This window comes from Solanum lycopersicum, chromosome 2, assembly GCF_036512215.1.
Source record: "Solanum lycopersicum chromosome 2, SLM_r2.1".
Lineage (NCBI taxonomy): Eukaryota > Viridiplantae > Streptophyta > Magnoliopsida > Solanales > Solanaceae > Solanum > Solanum lycopersicum.
This window is the reverse complement of record NC_090801.1, coordinates 62,991,554-63,016,908: the sequence shown is the minus strand read 5'-3', so window position 1 is coordinate 63,016,908 and position 25,355 is coordinate 62,991,554. Positions and strand designations below refer to the sequence as shown.

At 34.8% G+C, this 25,355-nt stretch overlaps 2 protein-coding genes across 2 annotated transcripts; both read left to right on the top strand.

Moving 5' to 3' along the window:
- The first annotated feature begins 350 nt into the window (after positions 1-350).
- LOC778257 (DNA-directed RNA polymerase II subunit RPB1) lies at positions 351-9,003 on the top strand. The gene is made up of 14 exons (XM_004232479.4): positions 351-784; positions 877-1,140; positions 2,083-2,382; positions 2,465-2,623; positions 2,763-2,924; positions 3,025-3,245; positions 3,359-3,500; positions 3,582-3,917; positions 4,009-4,295; positions 4,586-4,844; positions 4,929-8,008; positions 8,275-8,346; positions 8,529-8,585; positions 8,662-9,003. The coding sequence occupies exons 1-14, from the start codon at positions 701-703 to the stop codon at positions 8,777-8,779; spliced, it is 5,541 nt and encodes a 1,846-aa protein (XP_004232527.1). The 5' UTR covers positions 351-700; the 3' UTR covers positions 8,780-9,003.
- Positions 9,004-11,044: 2,041 nt separating this feature from the next.
- LOC101246303 (phospholipase D delta) lies at positions 11,045-19,311 on the top strand. Its single transcript, XM_004232480.5, has 10 exons — positions 11,045-12,289; positions 12,561-12,677; positions 13,208-13,402; positions 15,052-15,354; positions 15,435-15,503; positions 15,635-15,782; positions 16,242-16,390; positions 17,049-17,207; positions 18,427-18,627; positions 18,723-19,311. The coding sequence occupies exons 1-10, from the start codon at positions 11,327-11,329 to the stop codon at positions 19,017-19,019; spliced, it is 2,601 nt and encodes an 866-aa protein (XP_004232528.1). The 5' UTR covers positions 11,045-11,326; the 3' UTR covers positions 19,020-19,311.
- The last annotated feature ends 6,044 nt before the right edge of the window (positions 19,312-25,355 follow it).

Sequence of the window (25,355 nt, the reverse complement as noted above, 5' to 3'; positions counted from 1 at the left end):
TTTATACGAAAGAAAGATTTTCAGGATCAATCGTTATGTTTTCCACTTGTTACATACTCGTTTTAAAATTATTATTAAAAAGCTATAATCCAAATCTTACCGTTATAAATAATATGAATAATTTGAATTATCGGTAAGACGGTTAGGAAATTTTATATGCACAAATGATTTTTTCAATATTGTTTTTCACTTATTCTATACACGCGTTTTAAAATTATTACTATAAAGTTATATAATTAAAATAGATCGAATCTATATTGACAGTTATAAAATGAAAAAAATAAAGAATTCGAATGATCGGTAAGACGGTTAGGATTTTTTACCCGAAAGAAAGGATTTTTATTCAGAAGAGGAAGTGCCTGACGCGCATAGAAGCGCAGTTTAGCATAAAAACCCAGATAGCGTAAGTTAGCGACCTGATGAGAATAGGGCGGTGTCTATCCTTCTATAAATAGCGGTGTATTGTCCTAAGAGTGGTTTTGTTCTTAAAGCCTCCTTTCTGAAACTGAGGGGACGAAAGAAGCGAAAACCAGATCTGTACTGAACAAGTGAAATTGACTGAAGAATGGAGTCTTAAAATAGAAACTTACATATAGATTAATCAAAACCCTCTGTTATCTATCTTGTTCGAAAAAAAAACAAAATAATTATTCTACTGTATAAATTTCTTCTGTAGAGGTGTAACCTAGGTTGCGCCACCATGGATTTGCGCTTCCCCTTCTCGCCGGCGGAGGTTGCCAAGGTCCGGACGGTCCAGTTCGGCATTGTCAGCCCCGACGAAATTGTAATTTTCACTAATCTTGATTCATTTTCTCGAATTCTCTAGGGTTTAAATTGATTTGGTTTTTGTAACTTGGTTTTTTGACGTAATTGCAGAGACAAATGTCTGTGGTGCACATTGAGCATGGTGAGACTACGGAGAGAGGGAAACCAAAGCCTGGAGGGTTGAGCGATCCTCGGCTTGGGACGATTGATCGGAAGATGAAGTGTGAGACGTGTATGGCGAACATGGCTGAATGTCCGGGGCATTTTGGTCACCTTGAGCTTGCGAAACCTATGTTTCATATAGGGTTTATGAAACCTGTTCTTAGTATCCTTCGGTGTGTCTGCTTCAATTGCTCCAAAATTCTGGCGGATGAGGTACTTTGATTGACTTGAATTGTTAGGTTAAAAGTTTGTGTACAGTGAAATTGTCTTCTTTGTCCTTTTTCTTGGTTTAAGAAGGATTGAATTACTGATCATATATTTTTCACTACCTGGTGTGATGTTCATGATGTCAATTAAATTATAAGTGGGTAAACCATTAACATTTGGAGGTTTCAGGTTTGCCAGTGGAGGTCTAGAAACAGGTTTTGAACAAGTACAGGCTGAACAAGTTTTGATAGAGCAGTATTTTTCTATTACATCAACATGACCCTTTTTAGGAGATAGCTTCTATTTACTTACTAGTTAATCAGGATTTGGTAGTTCAGTGAATTGTATTTTTTTGGAAGGTTGCAAATTTCGTCATGCCTTTTCATTTTTCCTCCTGTTAGAAGGGAGAAATGATAAAACACTCTAATTGCATACCAATGTGAATAGATAGAAGATTCATTTAAAAGAAGGAACATAAAGAACTCTATGAATGATCAAATCAGGGAAAAGAGTGGCAACACTTCCTATATGAGTAGCTTTTACCTTAGAAGAATCAGGAAAATTGACATAGATAGGATTGGGTAAAGGAGTAAGGTAAGTGAAAAGCTCAGGATTAGAAGATAAATGTTCTGAAGCTCCCGAGTCTAATATCTATTCACTAGACTTGATTAAAATAAAGAGTAGTCAAACTCACTCCATTTTGATTGTTTATTGAACGGTGAAAATTGGATTATAATTCATGTATAGAGGTGATTCTAAAACTAGACAGCACTTAATGGTCTTGCTACATTTCCTTGCGCTTTCACTGAAGAATGAAGAGGAAAAAACTTGGTCTAATCTTGACGTCTCATAAGGAAGGAAGTGGTCGTGTCTCTATGCATTATTTCTGATACTCAATGCAGCTTTGGGTTGGATAATTGAATCTGTGGGTCTTCCGATTTTGTGCAGGACGATCCTAAGTTCAAACAAGCCATGAGAATCAGGAATCCTAAAAACAGGCTTAGAAAGATGTTGGATGCTTGCAAGAACAAAACAAAATGTGAAGGAGGGGATGAAATTGATGTACAAGGCCAAGATACTGAAGAACCTGTCAAGAAGAGTAGAGGTGGCTGTGGTGCACAGCAGCCAAAAATTTCAATAGATGGTATGAAGATGGTTGCTGAATATAAGATGCAAAAGAAAAAAAGTGATGATCCGGAGCAGATGCCAGAACCAGTTGAAAGGAAGCAACAACTCTCTGCTGAAAGGGTATGTGCCTGTTTACCTCAGGTGTTCTTATTTGCTTGGGACGACATCTCATTGTGTGTATAATCATTACCTCATATTGTAGGTGTTGAGCATTCTGAAGCGGGTAAGTGACGAAGACTGCCTCTTGCTTGGCCTAAATCCAGAGTTTGCTCGCCCAGATTGGATGATTCTTCAAGCACTTCCCATACCACCACCACCTGTTCGGCCTTCTGTGATGATGGACACTTCATCAAGGAGTGAGGTATTCATTTTCCTGTTGAGGCTCTAGAGCTTAGTGAACTGTTGCTTAAAACTTTTGCTTTCTCTCTGCTTTCTTCTGTTCTTCATTTCTAGAAAATTGTGCCAGTTGGATTACCTTCTTCTGTTAAAATTTCATGTAGGATGATTTAACACACCAACTGGCCATGATTATTCGTCACAACGAGAATTTGAAGAGGCAGGAAAGGAATGGGGCACCGGCGCACATTATTTCGGAATTTGCACAGTTATTGCAATTTCATATAGCTACATATTTTGATAATGATCTGCCTGGACAGCCAAGAGTATGCTGATTATCTCTTGAACATCCTTTTCTTTAACTGTTGGATCCTTTGAAACTTCAATTAGTTCTAATTACTGGCTTTTACTTATTCTAATTTGCAGGCTACACAAAGATCAGGTAGACCTATTAAATCAATATGTAGTAGATTAAAATCAAAGGAAGGTCGGATCAGAGGCAATCTGATGGGTAAAAGAGTAGACTTTTCTGCTCGGACTGTGATTACCCCCGATCCAACTATTAACATTGATCAATTGGGAGTCCCATGGAGTATTGCTCTGAATCTCACTTATCCAGAAACAGTGACACCATATAACATTGAAAGGTGTTTTTTTGTTGTTGTAAAAATGAAACCCCACACTTATCAAATCATTTGAAACAAGAAGGAAAATTGAACTGTATATGTTTGTGCTGATTGAAGCTGGGGTTTTCACACAGGTTAAAGGAACTTGTTGAATATGGACCTCATCCACCTCCTGGTAAAACCGGGGCCAAGTATATAATTAGGGACGACGGCCAAAGGCTTGATCTTCGATACTTGAAGAAGAGCAGCGATCAACACCTTGAACTAGGATATAAGGTTTGTTTCTTTCAGTTCCAAGTAATTGAGGGGCTTTTGATGTCTGTGGTAGCTCCGTAACAGCCAATGCTGCCTATGCAGGTTGAGAGGCACTTAAATGATGGAGATTTTGTTCTCTTCAATCGGCAACCCAGTCTACATAAAATGTCTATTATGGGACATAGGATTAAGATCATGCCATACTCAACTTTCCGCTTGAATTTATCTGTCACTTCTCCTTACAATGCTGATTTTGATGGTGACGAAATGAACATGCATGTTCCACAGTCGTTTGAAACCAGAGCAGAGGTTCTGGAGCTTATGATGGTCCCTAAGTGTATTGTTTCACCCCAGGCAAATAGGCCTGTAATGGGTATCGTCCAGGATACCCTTTTAGGTTGCCGCAAAGTTACTAAAAGAGATACCTTTATAGAAAAGGTGAATCTGCATGTGCCATTTCATAATTCTTTATCAAATATTTCATGATTTTGCATGATCTAGTAAAGAATGCTTATTTTTTGGCTTGCAGGATGTCTTTATGAACATCTTAATGTGGTGGGAGGATTTTGATGGGAAAGTACCCGCTCCAGTGATTCTTAAACCAAGGCCACTTTGGACTGGAAAGCAAGTGTTTAACCTCATCATACCAAAACAAATAAATCTTTTAAGATACTCCGCATGGCATAATGATTCCGAAAAAGGATACATAACTCCTGGAGATACTCAAGTTAGAATAGAGAAAGGGGAGTTGCTATCTGGTACTCTTTGCAAAAAGACCCTTGGGACGTCCACCGGAAGTCTGATTCATGTTATATGGTATGCATTTTCAGAATTTTGTATTTCTACCCCCCCCCCCCCCCCCCCCCCGCCATCTTGATTGCATGCACAAAAGGGCTGGCTTTGTGTCGAATCCTAAACACTTTTATGGACAATAACCGTCTTGTGTGCGGGGCTTGCTTTCCTCCTCCTGTTTATCTGCGGATGCTGTCATTAGTTAAATGCCAGGTGGATGAGATGATAGCTGCAAAACATGGGCTTTATAATTATGTTACCGTAAGCAGAGTCATTGTCATTTTTCCTGTAGTTAACTTTGCCTCTGCAAACAGGGAGGAGGTTGGGCCTGATGCTGCTCGGAAGTTTTTGGGACATACACAGTGGCTTGTTAATTATTGGCTTCTTCAGCAAGCTTTTAGCATCGGGATAGGAGATACAATTGCTGATGCTTCAACGATGGAGAAAATTAATGAAACTATCTCGAATGCAAAAGCCAAAGTCAAAGAACTTATTAAAGCTGCTCAAGAGAAGCTGTTAGAAGCTGAACCAGGGCGAACTATGATGGAATCATTTGAGAACAGAGTGAACCAGGTACTTTTTGTAAATGGACATCCATCTTTTCCTGTTCCTTTTGCTTGATGACTTCTTTTAATAATGTTTTTGTTGTAATCTTAGGTGTTAAATAAGGCTCGTGATGATGCTGGAAGCAGTGCAGAGAAGAGTTTATCAGAGAGCAATAATCTTAAAGCTATGGTTACTGCTGGATCGAAGGGAAGTTTTATCAACATATCTCAAATGACTGCCTGTGTGGGGCAACAGAATGTTGAAGGAAAACGTATTCCATTTGGTTTCATAGACCGTACTCTTCCTCATTTTACCAAAGATGATTATGGTCCGGAAAGTCGTGGTTTTGTAGAGAATTCATATCTCCGGGGACTGACCCCGCAAGAGTTCTTCTTCCATGCTATGGGTGGTAGAGAAGGTCTGATTGATACTGCTGTGAAAACTTCTGAGACCGGGTACATTCAGAGGCGGTTAGTGAAGGCCATGGAGGATATCATGGTCAAGTATGACGGCACTGTTAGGAATTCATTGGGGGATGTAATCCAGTTTCTGTATGGGGAAGATGGGATGGATTCTGTTTGGATTGAGACACAGAAGCTGGATTCTCTGAAAGCAAAGAAAGGAACATTTGATGACATGTATGCATATGAGATCGATGATCCTAACTGGAACCCAAGTTACATGTTGCCAGAAGCTGTCGAAGATTTAAAAGGTATTCGGGAGATTCGTAGTGTGTTTGATGCGGAGGTCCAGAAACTTGAAGCTGATAGACATCAGCTTGGGACAGAGATTGCTGTAACGGGTGACAATTCTTGGCCTCTTCCTGTTAACATTCAGAGGCTTGTCTTAAATGCCCAAAAGACATTTAAAATAGATTTCCGGAGGCCCTCTGACATGCATCCGATGGAGATCGTGGAAGCTGTTGATAAGTTACAGGAGAGGCTTAAGGTTGTTCCTGGTGATGATTATCTAAGCATGGAGGCTCAAAAGAATGCTACTCTTTTCTTCAATATCTTGCTCCGTAGTGCCTTGGCTAGTAAAAGGGTTCTGAAGGAGTATAGGCTTAGTCGAGAGGCTTTTGAATGGGTAGTTGGTGAGATAGAGTCTCGCTTCTTGCAATCCCTTGTGGCACCAGGAGAGATGATTGGCTGTGTTGCTGCACAGTCTATTGGTGAACCTGCCACACAGATGACTCTTAATACATTTCATTATGCTGGTGTGAGTGCCAAGAATGTTACTCTTGGTGTGCCAAGGTTGAGGGAGATCATCAATGTTGCCAAGAAAATCAAAACACCTTCTCTTTCTGTGTACTTAAAACCTGAGGTAGGCAAAACAAAAGAGAGGGCCAAAACTGTCCAGTGTGCGTTAGAATATACCACTTTGCGGAGTGTTACTCAAGCCACAGAAGTGTGGTATGATCCTGATCCTATGAGCACCCTTATTGAAGAGGATGTTGAATTTGTCAAGTCATACTATGAAATGCCAGATGAAGAGATTGACCCTGACAAAATCTCTCCATGGTTGCTTCGCATAGAGTTAAATCGTGAAATGATGGTGGATAAGAAACTTAGCATGGCTGACATTGCTGAAAAGATCAACCTTGAATTTGATGATGACTTAACCTGTATTTTTAACGATGATAATGCGGAAAAGCTAATCCTTCGAATTCGTATTATGAATGATGAAGCTCCAAAAGGTGAGCTGGATGAATCTGCTGAGGATGATGTATTCCTTAAGAAGATCGAGAGTAACATGCTGACGGAGATGGCTCTCCGGGGTATTCCAGATATTAACAAGGTGTTTATAAAGAACAGTAAGGTGCAGAAGTTTGATGACAATGAAGGATTTAAAGCAGAAAATGAATGGATGTTGGACACTGAAGGTGTAAATCTTTTGGCAGTTATGACACACGAAGATGTGGATGCAAGTAGAACAACAAGTAATCACTTAATTGAAGTTATTGAAGTTCTTGGTATTGAGGCAGTTCGTAGATCACTGCTAGATGAGTTGAGGGTTGTCATATCTTTTGATGGGTCCTATGTGAACTACCGACATTTGGCCATATTGTGTGATACCATGACCTACCGTGGTCATTTAATGGCCATTACTCGGCATGGTATCAACCGGAATGATACTGGTCCCATGATGAGATGCTCGTTCGAGGAGACGGTGGACATTCTTCTCGACGCTGCTGTATTTGCAGAGTCAGATCACCTGAGGGGTGTAACAGAAAATATCATGTTAGGTCAGCTTGCACCAATTGGCACAGGAGGCTGTTCATTGTATCTCAATGAGGAGATGTTGAAACAAGCTATTGAGATACCATTACCTAGCTACATGGAAGGTGGTCTTGAATTTGGCATGACACCTGGACGTTCACCTATCAGTGGAACCCCATATCACGATGGAATGATGTCTCCAAATTATTTGCTCAGCCCAAATATGCGGATGTCACCGATTACAGATGCTCAATTTTCTCCGTATGTGGGTGGCATGGCTTTCTCTCCCACTTCATCCCCTGGTTACAGTCCATCATCCCCTGGTTACAGCCCATCATCCCCTGGTTACAGCCCGACCTCTCCAGGATACAGTCCCACTTCCCCCGGTTATAGCCCCACATCTCCTGGTTACAGCCCCACTTCCCCCACTTATAGCCCCAGCTCCCCTGGCTACAGCCCGACAAGTCCAGCATATTCTCCAACCAGTCCTTCATACTCACCCACATCACCCAGTTATAGTCCAACATCTCCAAGCTATAGCCCAACCTCGCCTAGCTACAGCCCAACATCACCTAGCTACAGCCCTACTTCTCCAGCGTACAGCCCCACTTCTCCGGCCTACAGCCCTACTTCTCCGGCCTACAGCCCCACTTCTCCATCTTACAGCCCCACTTCGCCATCTTACAGCCCCACTTCACCTTCTTACAGCCCCACATCGCCTTCATATAGCCCCACCTCACCCTCTTATAGTCCGACTTCTCCATCATATAGTCCGACTTCTCCTGCTTACAGTCCTACCTCCCCTGGTTACAGCCCAACATCTCCCAGCTATAGCCCAACATCACCATCCTACAGTCCAACATCACCAAGTTACAATCCCTCGGCGAGATACAGCCCCTCCCTTGCGTATTCGCCAACTAGCCCGAAGCTGTCTCCTTCTAGTCCATACAGCCCGTCATCTCCAAGTTACAGGTAAACAACCTTGGTTTGATACATGTGTCTTTGATTCTTCTGCTGAGACAGGAAAGGTTTTTAAGTTTGTTCTGTTTGATAATAATGCAGCGACTTGGTAGCGCCTTAATCTTCTTAATTAGGTCACTTTACCTAAACTTATATCTAGTTTTAGCTTCATAATAACTAGTTAGTTTCTGAAGTTGTCGGGTTTTTGTATTGGTGGATTTCAGATCGGTTCTAGATATATTACTAATGATGTGATTAAATGTTGTCTGTGTTTGCAGTCCCACATCACCATCGTACTCTCCAACATCTCCATCATATTCTCCTTCAAGCCCAACCTATAGTCCCAGCAGGTAAGTGATGTGCATGGGTTCCTTTATTTGATTTACTGCCTGAAAGCTTTCTGGAACTTATATTGTTGGAGGGTGACCTCCTTTTTAGTTTCAATGTGTCTTAGCTGCATGTTGAATTTAATGAGCACTATTAGCTGATCTTTTTTGAAATAATTCTCTTTTTTTTGCCCCTCCAAAATCAGCCCATACAACAACTCAGGTACAAGCCCAGATTATAGTCCCAGTTCTCCCCAGTACAGGTTAGTTGGCTTTTACTTGTCTGGACCGTCTTGCAGTGTGATTTATGTTAGTTTCTAAAATCTGTTTTTTCTTCAGTCCAAGTGCAGGGTACTCACCAAGTGCTCCTGGGTATTCACCATCATCTACTAGCCAGTACACCCCACGTGTGAGTGAGAGAGACAACAGAAGTGTCAAAGATGACAAGGCTGGGTGATCATTAGGGAGGGAACGAAGTTGTATTTACTTGAAACTTTAATCTTTCAGTTGCTAAACTGGCTCATTAGTCATTACTGTGCTTTCTGAAGGCATAAGATTGCTGTATAATATTTTTCGAAGAACACAGGCTTTGTTCTAGTTTCTGGGTTTCTCTTTTCCAGTCTAGAATACTTTGGGATTATATTATATAAAGATGCAGAAAACATGGTTCCTTCTTTTAAAGTAGTGTGAGAACTTAGGTGTTTTCGAATAAAGGAAAATTCGGAGGGTCACTCTTTTACTGTTTGTGGTCGTCTGTTGTGTTATACTCTGTTGGAGAGAGGCACTTTGACTATAGATAACGAAGTAAATGTTTGATCAAGTGAATGAACATGTAGATATAGATGAGTGTGTTGTTTTAGATACAGATCCTTTTGCTTCTTTTGGTGGGATATAGATATAATTTAAACAAGTGTTGTTACTCTATCCTGGTTTACTGCTGACCCACATGAAGCTTAGCAAGTTTATGAGTACATTGTTTGCAAGTTCGAATATATATATATGACATTCGTTGGAATTTGAGTAGCGCAACGTCTGGCGCCGGGATTACCTGACATACGCAGATAAATGTAGAATTCTCAAATGAAGGAACACTATTATTTATGTCAAAACGTGGAAAGCGATTATATTGTCTGCTTTTGAATTAACAGGTAACCTGTACTACCAACAATTGGATTGTGCATATATCGTATCAATCAATTTTATTATGTTAGTTATTACTATTTCTTTTTTTAGTTGGAAACATCGCTTTTGCATATAATGACTTAAAAATAAACTACTAGGAGATGTCACTGTAACACTTTAATTGTGGATATTTTGATAAGGTGGATAACCAATCACTGTCTTTCATCATGAATTTTTCCACCCAAGACATTATTGTTATCGAGTTCACCCCCACAAAAATGTGTATTCAAATCAATAATTAATGATGAGCATTCTTGTTTTACAAAAATATCGCTACTCCTCAGTTTAATAATATTTGTTCACTATATCAAAACATACGTATGAAATCCGTAGTAATTTTATATTTAGTTTTATCACTAACTATTATTATTTTTTTATTATATTTTTTAAGACATTGTATTTACTATATTCAAAGAATGATAATTATATAATTATCTTTTTATTTATAGTTTCTTAACGAATCTGTCAAGTCAATAGTTTACGACTATTATTGGATAAAGGGAGTATGAACTTGTGTCTAATTTTACAATAGCTAAATATGGGATGATTAATAAGCAAAAAAAAGAAAAAGGAGTTTTTCTAATTTAAACTTTTTGTCTGTAAAGTCGAGGCTTTTAAGTGTTGCAATTAGAAATGACAAGAGAAGGGAATAATATTATTTCATTTTGGTTTTTCTGTAAAGCTATACTTATTGGCCTCTACACACTTTGATTAACTCAAATCTTGATAATCGATCACCACAAAATTGGTCTAACAGAAAATGTCGGCCTTAAAGTCAAATAATATTAAAGAAAAAGGCAAACTTTTCTAATTAATTATCTGTTTCTACAATCACCAAATCAACGGATTTTTCTCTCTCTCAAGATGTGCACACCATCAAATTCCAGTATATAAAACTTTAATAAATAAACAAATAAAATAATATAAAAATGCCACATATGCCCTCTAAATTAACTGCGATAATGTGCTGTCTTTGTGAATTTAGTTTGTCTAATGAAATATGTTTTAGTTTGATCCTTTTTAACTTGTGTGTATAAGAAATCATACTAAAATGATATGTTGAAGTTTTTTTTCTTGAAAGTCATAATGGACTGACTACTTTAATAAATCATTAAGTTCAAGTTTTACTTTACTTGTTAGTCATAAATGCATTTAGTAATTGTAAATTGTAAAATAAAAAGGCATGTGCTATTTAAAAATTACGTCTTAATATGTGACTTTAATTATCATAAAAAAATAGTGATAATTAAATGTATATGCAATTTTTCTTTTGGTGTTATATTACTTTACCTTGTTGATTTCACATATTCCTTAAATTTTTTATCTAATTAAAGATATAATTTACTATATTAATTTTGATAATATTTTATATAATTATTTAATACTTAAAATAGTACGTATAAAAAGTTTTCTTTTTCCAAAAAAAAATTAAAGAATAAACAAGTAAAATGATATTAAGGGAAATTAAATATGTCGAGATTCTAACATACGATTTTACCTCTCTTTTGCTAAATACTAGGAAAATATTCTTGAAAATGAGTTTCAAATTATCAAAACTCTTTTCTTTTTAATGAAATATTTTTCAATTACAAGAACTACTTTTCTTTTCTTTTTTTTTTCAAATAAAATGTCTGAAACTTTGGTTATTATTAACAGAACATATATAATCTCTACTTTAAACCTCCACCGCTATGGTGTCACCTGTTCGGAGTCGTAAAATCTCAGCAAAAGCCAACAACTTACAGTTATTCATCACAACGTGACGCCACCCATTTTTCTCTTCTATCTTCAAACACAACCTTTCTTCTTCTTCTCTGTGAAGATGGCAGAAAATTCATCTCAGGAAAACTTCATCTGTTTACATGGAGATTTGGAGCTTCACATCATTCAAGCCCGTCATTTACCCAACATGGACTTAACTTCTGAGCGTATACGCCGCTGCTTCACAGCCTGTGATGTCTGCCGGAAACCTCAAACTGGATCCACTGCCGACGACGGAAACGGCGAACTACCCAATGTGAAAAGCACCGACCAGAAAATCCACCACCGGAGTATAATCACTAGTGACCCATATGTTGCTGTGTGTGCACCCCATACCGCTCTTGCTCGTACACGTGTTATACCCAATTCACAAAACCCTGTTTGGGATGAGCATTTCCGTATCCCTTTAGCACACCCTATGGACTGCTTGGATTTTCGTGTTAAAGATGATGATGTTTTCGGTGCTCAAGTTATGGGTAAAGTTACAATCCCGGCGGAAAAGATAGCCTCCGGTGAGGTGGTTTCCGGCTGGTTTCCCGTCATTGGCGCTTCAGGGAAATCTCCAAAACCCGATACGGCTCTCCGGTTATGGATGAAATTCGTTCCATATGATACAAACCCATTGTATAAGCGAGGAATTGCTTCAGATCCTCAGTATTTAGGGGTAAGGAATACGTACTTCCCATTGAGAAAAGGGAGTTCCGTGAAGCTATACCAAGATGCTCACGTTAGCGATAAGTTTAAGCTGCCGGAAATCCAGTTGGAAAACAATACAACCTTTGAACACAACAAATGCTGGGAAGATATATGTTATGCAATTACAGAGGCTCATCACTTGATTTACATTGTTGGGTGGTCTGTTTTTCACAAAGTCAAGTTAGTTCGAGAGCCCACCAGGCCATTGCCGCGCGGCGGTGACTTGACACTTGGTGAATTACTTAAATATAAGTCCCAAGAGGGGGTGCGGGTTCTGTTGTTAGTTTGGGATGATAAAACTTCCCATGATAAGTTCTTTATTAACACGGTATGGATATTTAAACTATTACTTACTGATTTCTTTGATAAACTATATTGAAGTAATTCTGGATACTTTATTGGCTGTTATTTTAAGTATGTGCTCAGATAGCTGTAAGATAAGAATATTGTGTGAGTGCTGCTAGTTGTTATTATTTTAATGGTATGCTCAATTTACATTATAATGAATTGTTTTTTCTGTTTGCTTTCAAATGACTGTCTCATTAGTTGTAGTTCTTGTTGGTCAATCTCACAGCAGTTTGAAATGGCATTGGATGCAGGCAGGAGTAATGGGAACTCACGACGAGGAAACCAGGAAGTTTTTTAAGCATTCCTCTGTAATATGCGTTTTGTCACCACGTTATGCTAGCAGTAAGCTCAGCCTTATCAAGCAACAGGTTATCTTTCATAACCATTGACACATTTGTTAGATTATTTGTACTTTGAGATCTTCTGATCATTGAATTCTCTATGTGCCCGTGAAGTTATTGCCCCTTAAACCATGCCTTCAAATAGTTTGCTTTCAGAATCAGGCGTTCCATTTGATGGAGGGTGTTCTTTCTTATGACTTTGTAGAAAATATTCTTATAAGTTTGCGGAAGAAAGATAGGGCTTAAGGAAGAGCTTCGTCTCAGCAGAAAAAACATAAATATGAATGCTTGCCTTCTGTGGCTTGACAAAATATTTTCATGAATGAGTGGAATAAAGTAATATAATTCTTCTAGAGCAGCAGTACTTGAAGTTTTAATGGGATGTGTGAAGCTATATTTTGTATGGTCGGCATAAATATTCCCTTCTGAGAGTTTCTTCAATCCTTTTATGAAATATAATATCAATTACGCCAATTTCCTTACCTCTGGATTCTTTATTTCCCCTCTACCAATATTGCAATGAAGTGATTTTGTGAGCTGAATATTCTTGCTTCCAGGTAGTTGGAACCATGTTTACACACCATCAGAAGTGTGTTCTGGTTGATACGCAGGCACCTGGTAATAATAGAAAAGTAACAGCATTCTTAGGAGGTCTGGATCTCTGCGATGGTCGATATGATACACCTGAACATCGCTTATTCCATGACCTTGACACTGTATTTAAAGACGACGTTCATCAGCCTACATTTCCTGTGAGTTGTTTTTCTTCTCAATTTTTTCCTAGACATTTCTGATATCTGTCATATGTCTCTGGGATGATTCTTTACTTTACATAGTTGATAGTTTTCCATAACTGTGAAGATGGTTAAGGGATCAGCACTCTCGAGTGTAGATTCACAAAAAAACATTTTTACTATTCTTGCTGATTTATTCATTTCAGTATTTTTCTTTTCTACAGTATTTTCAGCATAGGTTTTACTCTTCTATTTGTCAAATCTGTTTATGAAGCCGCTTTTCTTGAGCTGAGGGTCTATCCGTAACAACTTCTCTACCTCACACAAGGTAGGGGTAAGGTCTATCCGTAAACTTAGCATGTTGTAGTTGCTAAGTTTTTCCTTGCAGAATTTGGAACTACAATGATTGCATTCAGCAGACATTGAAACTTAGCATGTTGTAGTTGCAAATGGCTAGTGTAGTTAATGCTGGTGGGATGTTGTGGGCACTAACAACAGAATTATTATACTTAATTATCAATAGGGGTAACAGCAGATTTATCATCACATATTATTGTGACCAAGTTTTCTAGAAAGAAAGAGCTTTAGGTTTATGTAAAGTATCTAATAAATTCTTCTTCTGAAATAACAAATGTAAGCCATCTTTTCATATTTTGGGAGACAATTTGCTGCTAGATATTTAGTTAGTAGCTATTATCACTCACATAATCTAAATTTTAACAAGCGAAGGGCAGATCTGTAGTTTACAGTGGTCCAAGCTCTCAAGTATGTTGTAGTTAGTTGCGGAGGAAAGCCGGAAAACATATAATTTCTCCACTTACGTAATTGCTGTAGATGCTTTCTTCAGGAGATTTATTAGCTGTTTAAAAATGAAAGTTAAAAGGTGAATACTGAAACTTATGTCCCTGGATTCTGAATATTAACCTTTCAAACTTAAATATGGTTCTTGACATCCATAATCTTTGTAATTATTTTCCAGAAGTTTTATGAGCTTTTGATTGCTATTTCTTCTTTCATTTCTCATTATCATGATTTCTTTCCTTGGATGCATTTTTTGAAAAATTGAACTTACCTATTACTGACTCTGTATTGGTCGTGTGTTAGTCATTAGCCTTAATATAGATAAGCCTATTTCATCTCCAATGCTCAATCTGTAACATAAATCTGTTAGCAATGGAATTATTGAAAATAATTGTTCATTAACAAATAGCTGTATAATACAATATTCAAGAACTGTGATAAAATAAATTCCAAAATAAACCATGGCATAAGAAATTTTGTAGATTATTATCGATATGTTAGTGATTGATTTAATGTATTTCAGTATTGTTTGCCGTAAATATTTAGTATTTGATAGATATTGAATATTTTTTTGAATCCTAACAAGCATGTCTACCGTTATATTTTGTTTCTTCAACTTCGAACATTTTATTGCAAGTATTGAATAGGGTTAGCTAAAAAGTCCCTTAGTAACTGTGCAGGGTCTTCACCTTCTGTCTCAATTGAGATCAAGTTGAATACCAAGCCCATTTCAGCATGTTGCATGTTTACATGCGTTCTCTGACCTTTTTCTGGAACATTTTCGTTTCTTCTCGTTATTTCTGTTTTTCTCAAAAATTGATTATTCTTTTCTCTGTTTTGATTTTTTTTTTGGTCGCATGCATTAGGCAGGGACCAAGGCTCCAAGGCAACCATGGCATGATTTGCATTGCAGAATTGATGGACCTGCTGTATATGATGTGCTTATAAATTTTGCTCAACGATGGAGGAAAGCGACAAAGTGGAGGGAATTCAAGTTCTTTAAGAAAACAATGTCTCATTGGCATGATGATGCTATGCTAAAAATTGAGCGTATCTCATGGATACTCAGCCCTGCTTTTGCTGTTTTAAAGGATAGTACTGCAATCCCAGAGGATGATCCTAAACTACATGTATATGGGGAAGATCATTCAGAAAATTGGCATGTACAGGTAGATCCTTTTTTTGTTTTGTGGATATCTTTGAATAACTTACATCCTTTTTAACTTTCATCCTCATTCTTTTATTGCAGATCTTCCGTTCCATTGATTCTGGTTCAGTGCAGGGCTTTCCCAAGACGATTGACGTTGCGCAGGCACAGGCAAGGAAACCATAGCCTTTGTTCTATTTATGAACTTTTGCTAAAGTAGCTGTAATAAGTTAGGAACACTAGGAAGAAATCTTGTCTTCCCCTTGCACTTCACATTTTCTTTAGCGTTGTATCTTTTGCAGAACCTTGTCTGCTCAAAAAATCTGATGGTAGATAAAAGCATTGAAGCCGCATATATTCAGGCAATAAGATCAGCTCAGCATTTCATATATATTGAAAATCAGTATTTTCTTGGATCGTCATATGCTTGGGAATCATACAAAGATGCAGGTCAAATTTTGATATTCTTGTTATGTTTCTGAATTGCAATATACAAGATTACACTCTGTAGCATTGCATTGATGTTGGCTTGGCTTTATATTCTTGTCCATATGTTAAGTGGAAAACCTGAATTGTTGCAACTTAATGCATTGAAACACATAGGTAAAGCTCAATAGTGCGGTCAGAATATTGTTTAGCAATAGAATATCATCTAAATGACCATTTTGTCACTTGGAATGCATCCCCATTTTAGAAATTAAATAGGATGTTGCTTCACACTTGGTAAGATTCCAAATTATGCAGCTTCCTAGAAAAAAATGAAATGGTTTTGAGATAGTGCAACCTCCTAAACAAAACTTGTAGCTCCTACATAGTTTTCCTTATATTTCTTTTTGAGATGTACTCATTTTCAGCACTCTTGAAGTTGTTACATTGCTTCCTGATTTTGTTTGATGTTCACTTGATCAGGAGCTGATCATCTGATACCGATGGAATTGGCACTGAAAATCACTAGTAAAATTAGAGCTAGGGAACGATTTTGTGTATATGTTGTCGTGCCCATGTGGCCTGAAGGGGACCCCAAGTCAATCACTATGCAGGAAATACTCTTCTGGCAGGTAATTTTCGTGAAACTCTTTGATTATGTCTTTTGGATTTTATGAAGAAGCTAGGCAGTTTTAAATGAGCAATGATTAGGTGATACTGATACTGGCCATAACAATAAAAAAACTGATTAGGTGATACTGGCCTCAAATAGGCAGCTATATCTAGGCAAGGATACTTTCAGAATAGAAATGCCAGCTATCTTGAAGAGTTACTGAATCCAAATATCTGAATGTACTAGTCATAAGAGTGTGCATTAGCATAAACAGTGGCCACCTCTTTCTAATATCCATAATCATGCCTATCCAAAAGAGAGAGCTTTTATTTGCTTTAATATTTGAATGAGAAAATATTCTTATCCTTTAAAATGGTACATTTCCTTCCTTAGACATGGAGGGACAAGCCAGAAAAAGGACTTTGAAAAGGGATGTTTATGGGCATTATTGTATGTATGAGGACCTGACGGAATAAAAAATGAGTGGTGATTTTGATAAAAGACACTACTTTCCATGACATATTTTCCTTCATGCCTCTCATTGTCATTATATTACTATGCAATTTTGATGATTCAATATGTGATTAACTGAATATTGAAGGAAGAAGCCATCTGAAAAAAGGTATACAAGAAGAAATGAGAAGTGTTATTTTAAGATTTTTGTTTGCTTTCAACAGAGCCAGACAATACAGATGATGTATCAAGTTATTGCGACAGAGCTCAAATCGATGCAGATTTTGGACTCACATCCACAAGATTATTTAAATTTCTACTGCCTTGGTAACCGTGAGGAAATTCCAGGCTCTATTGCTCAATCTTCTGGTAATGGTGATAAGGTAATAGGGAATTTTCTGATTCTTAAAATATTCTTGTAGTGTATATACAGTGTTATACACAACATACACTTGGGAGCAGCTGAAACAAAAGCTGCCTTTTAATATTGATAAATATGGGTTCTAGAGTCTTGAAAAATGGCTGACCTTTTAACTTAAAACAATATCAATATTTCCTTAGCTCTGCTTGTTTTACGTCTCCTCAAACTCTATATTGGTCGCTCAATTGGTGAATGATTATTCAAAAGCTTGATTACACATGTTGTAGCATGCTTTACGATGGACCACTAGTTGGGGGTGGGTAAACCATTTATGATAGAGTGAGACCGACTTTAAAGGTGCAATTGAGATGAGTTCTTCAGGTGAACAGAATAGAGTTGTTTCACGAGCCACCCATAAACCTATAGTTGGATCCATGAGGAAATTCCAGTGAGGCTAACTGAAGGCTTACTCTAATTATGTCGAGAGGCTGACTGAATCCAATCATATACACCTTGAAATGAAACAAAGTTCAATTTTATCAAGTAGCTAAGTAGGCATACGAGTTAGTTTGACTTAAGAGTCTCGTCTCAATGTAGGAAGCAGACCCGCTACTCTCCCTCTGTGGCGGGTGAAAGTTCTCAAAGTGTCATATGCTATGGACTTTTGGTATTCGTGTGACCCAATAAATTTAAAGTGTTCTGTATCTGAACAGAATTATAATTGAACTTTCAAAAGGAAATCTAATTGTATTATCCAGATTCGGAATTTTGCTTGAAAAAACCGGGTATCTTAAACTTTGCTCTATATCCATGTGGCAGAGGATTTTGGGCTAGCAATATCTTTTAAGGTTTGAGGTTTAATACCTTTTTATGCAGAACCATATTTTTGCAGTACCAATATTTTTGGTCTTTCATGCTTCCGTTTAAGGTGTGAAGCAGAAGCAAAAACATGGGCCGATTGTTTGGTTACTTTGATTGCTATTTTACCTTTTCTCTTACATCATACTTACCTTCATAAGTAATGAGGAATAGGATAGAGAACAAAATAAGAATGTGGGTATTTCTAATGCATAGATTTAGGAACACCAGTGACCAAATCAACCCTCATAAAGTAAACACAATTTTATTTCGTTGTGAGTTGTCATCCTCTATGCTTTCTTGTTTTTTGTTTCATTTTGCTTATCTGAATTTGATCAAGCTTGAATACTTTTGTGAGAAGTTTTTTTTTGACGTGCAACCAGGTCTCAGACTCATATAAGTTTCAGCGTTTCATGATATATGTTCATGCCAAAGGAATGATAGTGGATGATGAGTATGTTATAATGGGCTCTGCCAACATAAATCAACGATCCTTAGCTGGGTCGAAAGATACAGAGATAGCTATGGGTGCCTACCAGCCTCATTATGCATGGACAGAAAAGCAAAGGCGTCCACGGGGACAGGTTTGATAGAAAATCACATAATGCACATACTTTATCTTGAGAAGACGTTAACGAAACCGGATGCATTTATTTATTCATCTTGTCTTGATCTCCAGATCTATGGATACAGAATGTCCCTATGGGCAGAACACCTTGGGAGGATAGAAGAATGTTTCAAGGAACCAGAGGCGCTAACATGCGTGAGGAAGGTGAATGAGGTTGCTGAAGGAAACTGGAAGAGTTACACAGCTGAAAAGTTCACTCAACTACATGGACATCTTCTCAAGTATCCAATACATGTAGGCGCGGACGGGAAAGTAGGTCCATTAGCTGAATATGAAAATTTCCCAGATGTAGGAGGTAGAATTCTGGGAAATCATGCCCCTACTATCCCAGATGTTTTGACTACATAGTCAGTCCTCAATAATTAACACGATTGTGAGTGTTTGGACACTCTGAAAATATGTAGCTGCAAGATCCTTATTAGTCAATTTTGTACATTTGTTCTATGTTGTACAATAGAGGGTGAAAAAAAGGATAGAAATGATATGATTGTGGGCTTGTATTTGTGCTGAATATTGTGGGTCTCATGGGACTATATAGTTGAGATGTTAATTGTTTTGATTCATTATAGTTCATGTGCTACAATTTTTCTTTTTAACATTCAATTATAATAGTTATTGATGACAATCAATCAATAAACAATCTAATACTTTCTATTAGAAAAAAAAAAAATTCATTGATTAGAGGAGTTTCTGAATGTCAATTTCTAGCGTCCCTGACAACTTATGGTGATAGGACTGTTATTTTGAACATTAAAGCTATTAGTTAATCAAGATCTTGTATGAAATCTCGATTAAATTTGAACTTTTATGTATTTGAAATATATATATATATATATATATATATATATAAGACATTTTAGTATGAATGAGGGTTAAGTTACGGGAGAGAGATTAAAAATTTAATTCTCTTTATCTACGTATAAAAGAGAATATAACTTCGTGACAAACGAGATAGATACATCATGAATGTATCGACAAAATTATCTACATTTGGAGTTACCGAGGATTTTGTTTTGTGGGTAGGCAAGATTGTCAAATCAGTCTTGTTTTTATTTTAAAAAAAATGTTTTCTTCACTAAGAATATTAGGGGTTTTTTTGGAAAAAAAATTTTGCCAAGAAAATTTGGTCATAATTTAGCCAGGATCGTAAAAACAACATATTCACATTATAAACTAATTATTTTTTTTTTGATATTTTATCCTTTTAACTTTTATATGCTTTAATTAAAAAAAATATATATTATAAACTTTTTATATTTTTAGCGAAATTCTGGTTAATTTTTTTTGGCTATTAGTATTTGTCTTTCTTTTTTGGTTAATAGAAGCTCAGCATTGCTCGCTCCCAAACGAAAAAACCTATCCATTTTTTTAATTATTTGATTCAATTAGAAATTGAGTTGGATCACGTCCAATTGAGAGGTATACTTCTCAAGTATACATTGAAAATATTTTTAGTTAAGTAACATAATGAAGGAAAAATTCAATATATATATATATATATGAGAACTATGGACAAAGTGAGCCATATATATGAGAACTATGGACAAAGTGATGTGGCACCTTTGTATAGCTTCCATTTGCATTTAGTTTTTTTTTTTTTTTTGCTTTTTAAAAAAATAAATTAATTATTATATCATAAAGAGGATTACTAAAATTTATTATAAATAAATATTTTATTAATGGAGGATCACTTATAACAAAAATTCTTCATTTTTTTATTTATTTATTTCACTTATAATAAAAGGAGAAATATAATTTATTTATTTTTTAAATTTAAATTAATTATTTTATTATAAAAATATATTACTTTATTTATACAAATAAATATTTTATTAACGTAGAAACATTTATAAAAAAAAACTCTATATATTTTTTCTATTTGTTTATCTCACTTCTAATCATGAAATCATAATTTATATTTTTTTTATTTTAAGTATTTTTATTTTTTATTTTTAAATTTATTCATTGGGAGTTACTAATCATGACTTGTCCCGCTTTAATTTTTACCTTTAATAATATTTATAACTCTCATAATCTTTATGTCCATGACCTCCAAATTAAATTTGTAAGTTTATGATGTCTTGTGGTATTCCGTTATTTTGCCTATAAGTTCATATTAGTTTCATGAAGATTCACATTCACAATTATCCTTTCTCTTTTTATCATATAGGTTTGATTTGTAACAAAAAGTAAGTACATGAAGGTAACAAACATTTCATTGCAAATTTTTATTTTTTATTTTCTCTATTTTTGTCTATATAAATTAGTATTTGGTTTATAAATGAAATTTACATGTAACAAAAAAAAAAGTGCATGAAGTTAATAAATATATCATCCTCAAGCCCTTATTTTTCATTTCCTTTATTTTCTATATAAATTCATATTTATTTTCATGAAGATTCACATACAAAGTTATAATTTCTCTTATTCATCATATTTTTTTGTGAATTAACTAACATGTAACAAAAAAAAGATATGAAGGTAAGATATATTTCATTCTAAAGTATTTCTTTTTATTTTTATGTACTTAGACATGCTTTCTTAATATATATTTTTTATATTTGTATTATAATTTATCAAGTAAGTATGATTTAAAAAAAATATCTGTAATTCTTAACAATGTGTTGTCCGTATGCAATTGCTCTTTCCAATAGTTAGTTTTCCAGATTTAATATAGTTTGATTATAATATTTGTTAGATTTCAAGAAATAATTATTATTTAGTATTGTTAGCACTATTGAAAAGATAATATATTAAATATAGTTTATATTTCGTTCTTTCCTTTGACATAATTATTTTTAATTGGTATATGATTTTTTTAATTCAGTTGGTTGCATATAATGAAGAATTTGACATATGGATCAAAACATGATGGCGGATCTCTTTGTAGAAGAAGATGATAGAAGGAAAAAAAAATGAAGCATACTTAGAGATTATTTTTTCATTTTGAACTGTATTAGCAACTTAATTACTTTTGCTAGACTTTTTAAAATTTTGATTTATATAAGTAAATAAGCTAAATGTATTATATTTTCAATGCTAATCATTTGATCCTTTAATATTCTATTTTCTTTTTGTTAGGAAAATTAATATAATTATTTCATTTAACAAAAATAAAAAAATTATGATGATTAGTTTCACTTTTATTATAATTAAAAAAAGTAATTGAAAAATAAAATATTATTTTCATGATGTAATTTTTTTGTATATATAACAATCTGTCACCATTCTTTTTGCTTCGAAATGTATTTATAATTTTTATGTAGTCAGCAATTATTATATTTTCTCTGTTCATTTTTTGTATTTTCACCCCTTATTTTTATTTATTTAATTTACAAATAAAATCAATACATAATTAGTAATACATTTATTTTCTAATAAAATTATACATTTGAATTATTTATAACTCATGTCTCTTCATCTTACTTGTAACGTGTTATATATATATATATATATATTAAATATTATAACTTTTATATGTTTTATTTTCGTAAGTCTTATAAATATTTAATTAATGTTTAAAAAATTATAATAAGTAAATGTAATAATAAAATTTTAAAAAATCAATTTTGTTTTGACGAGATCAGAGTTTGAACAGAACATTAGTACTGCTACAAAAGATATAGAAAATTATAACATATAAAATATTTCCAACCTAATACAATATATTGTTATTTCAACATACTGTCTCTTATTCTATTTACTTTATTACGGTGAATATTTTGTTTATATATATATATATATATATATATATACACAAAATAAATAAATATATTTTATATGTATAAAAAAAAGTCTATGATATCGCAGACGAGGAAAAATATTAATATTATCTATATATTCGATACTAACCTAAATATTACATATTTCTATTATTATCTTATAAATATTTTATATAATCGCGCAAAACGCGAATAATTTCACTAGTTAATAAATAAAGTTAGAGAATATTCTTGACGCTTTGAAAAATTAAATATTTTTTCCTTTGTCAACGCCAAAGGTAGAGCTGTCAATATGGACTAGCCCACCCCATCCGGACTAACCCATACATGCTTTGACATTTTACGGGGCTGGCCGGGCTAGCCCATTTTTTGTGTGGGCCAAAAAATGGTCGGCCCAGCCCACAAGTACGTGGGCTATAAGCTTGCCGGGCCAGCTCACTTTTTAAAAAATTATATTTTTTTTAGGGAAAAGGGTCAAATATGCCCCTGTACTTTTCGAAAAGGTTTAAATATGCTCCCCGTTTAAAGTTTGGTCCATTTATACCCTCGCCGTCCAATTATTGGTACAAATATGCCCTTATGGGCGTTAATTGGCCACCTCAAAATATCCAACGCATTTTACTTTTCTTTCATTACCCAAATGAATTTTCCACGTAATTTTAATATTACAGCGTGACATTTATATTACAAAAGATAAAGGGTCAAATATGCCCCTAAAAATCCGACCCATTAAACTTACCCATATTTTAAGGTTCAATTATACCCCTTTTATTACCCGTATCCGACCCAAAATTCATATCCCTTTTCCCCCAATTTTATTACCCGTATCCCCCAAAACTTGACAGTGAAGTCCTTTGTGATATCGTGAAGATGTTATTTTTCTGCCATTACCTGGCTATAGTGTACAAGCCATCGTGGTAGAGTCCAGGTAAAAATGGAAGGAGTTCTATATATGGGAAAGCTTGATTCAATTGATCAAGAAAGCAACTCTGGTGAATCTGTCAAGTGTAATTCGTCTCTGAAATTTCATCATGAAATACATCGAGCATCTGTAAGCTTATTTCTTTTCTAGGTAGCTAGAGATTTGGATTTATTCCTCATGTAGTTCTTTGGTATCTGTTTGCCCTTTTCTCTTGGTGCTTCAGTACTGAATGCTGCCATTTTCCAGCAGAGGCACTAATCTGGAGGTTAGGTTAGGCTACATTAATGTAATTGATGGGGGTAATGAGGCTCTCAAGAACCCTAACTTTGAAATGAAGAATGGATATGCTATCCGCGATTTGTGTTCTTGGGGGAAAAGGAAGTTTAGGAAATTAGGGATGGGTTTTAGGGGATACGGGTAATAAAATCGGGGGAAAAGGGATATGGGTTTTGGGTCGGATACGGGTAATAAAAGGGGTATAATTGAACCTTAAAATATGGGTAAGTTTAATGGGTCGAATTTTTAGGGGCATATTTGACCCTTTCTCTTTTGTAATATAAATGTCACGCTGTAATATTAAAATTACGTGGAAAATCCATTTGGGTAATTAAAGAAAAGTAAAATGCGTTGGATATTTTGAGGTGGTCAATTAACGCCCATAAGGGCATATTTGTACCAATAATTGGACGGCGAGGGTATAAATGGACCAAACTTTAAACGGGGGGCATATTTAAACCTTTTCGAAAAGTACAGAGGCATATTTGACCCTTTTCCCTTTTTTTTATAAATATTAAATTAAACTATAAATTATAATTTAAAAATATTATCATAAATATCGACAAAACAATATAACATTATGTTAGGCCTCATTTGTTTGCACTTAATGAGATTTGAATCTTATTCATTCAGATTTGTCTCATTAAGTGTGTTTGTTTTTAAGAACTGGATCTTAATTATTCAGATTCAATTCATTAAGTTCGTTTATTTATTTTCTTATAAGCCTCTTAAAGGGTCTAGATATATCTGAATGAATCAGATCTGTAACACACCTTAACACTATTCAGACTAAAAAATAAGACCGTCCTATCTTAATTCAACTAAATCACGACAACTCATACAAATTATTTTCTTATTTAATTAATATTAGTTACATGCTTGCCATTATAATTTCCTTTATTCAAATTAATTTAATATACATTTTTTACTTTCTAAATTAATTAATATATTTGAATTGATAAGCATTCCATGATATAATATTTAGCATGGTTTTTAAAAAATAAGAAAGTATTAGTTATTTGATCGATAACAATAAAAAATTTCTATCATAGAATAAAATAAAATAAAATATTTTTCTAAACTATATATTTACTACTCTATATAAACTATTTTAAATTGCATTATATTAGATTCTTAAAGTATTTGAGTGCAAAAAATAGTCATATTAATGATGTAACTTAATGTTGAGTTCTTAAAAGATAAATTATATTAAATTGTTACGGTAAAAATGTTCAAAATATTATAATATATGAAAAAAAAAACTATTTTACTAACAAGGTTTTTATAATATTTTATTGATATAATGTTTAATTTCATATGTGCATTCAGATATTGAAAACAAACTGTCCCAATAATTTAGTGTTCAGATTCAGAGACAATATTTTAATATTCAGATGTTTATTCAGATTTACACTTTTAGATCTTAATGCACATCTTAATATTTAAATGTGTATTCAAATTCAAACGTCTTAATCTTAATGGAAACAAATGAGACATTGTCACTACTTGTTAATCAAATTCACAAATAAAATTATTTTTATAATATTTAGGGAAAATGCACAAGTACCCCTATGACCAAAATCCAAAGACACACCTTACTAAGGTCGTATTACCCCCTTGAACTTATTTTTTTTGTAATTTTGTGTACCTTTTTGGCCTACGTGGCATCCAAATATCTCTGACGCGCCTCAATTGCGTGGAGTTACATAGAGTGCCACATAAGACCAAATGTGTATAAAATTAAAAAGAAAAGTTCAGGGGTAA

Bases quoted from the DNA above. Each gene is read 5' to 3' on its own strand.
- LOC778257 (XM_004232479.4), top strand. From the start codon at position 701: ATGGATTTGCGCTTCCCCTTCTCGCCGGCGGAGGTTGCCAAGGTCCGG. The intron at 2,383-2,464 runs GTATGTGCCTGT...CTCATATTGTAG, and splicing joins AACAACTCTCTGCTGAAAGG to GTGTTGAGCATTCTGAAGCG. The intron at 8,586-8,661 runs GTTAGTTGGCTT...TTTTTTCTTCAG, and splicing joins CCCAGTTCTCCCCAGTACAG to TCCAAGTGCAGGGTACTCAC.
- LOC101246303 (XM_004232480.5), top strand. From the start codon at position 11,327: ATGGCAGAAAATTCATCTCAGGAAAACTTCATCTGTTTACATGGAGAT. The intron at 12,678-13,207 runs GTTATCTTTCAT...TCTTGCTTCCAG, and splicing joins TCAGCCTTATCAAGCAACAG to GTAGTTGGAACCATGTTTAC. The intron at 15,355-15,434 runs GTAGATCCTTTT...CTTTTATTGCAG, and splicing joins CAGAAAATTGGCATGTACAG to ATCTTCCGTTCCATTGATTC.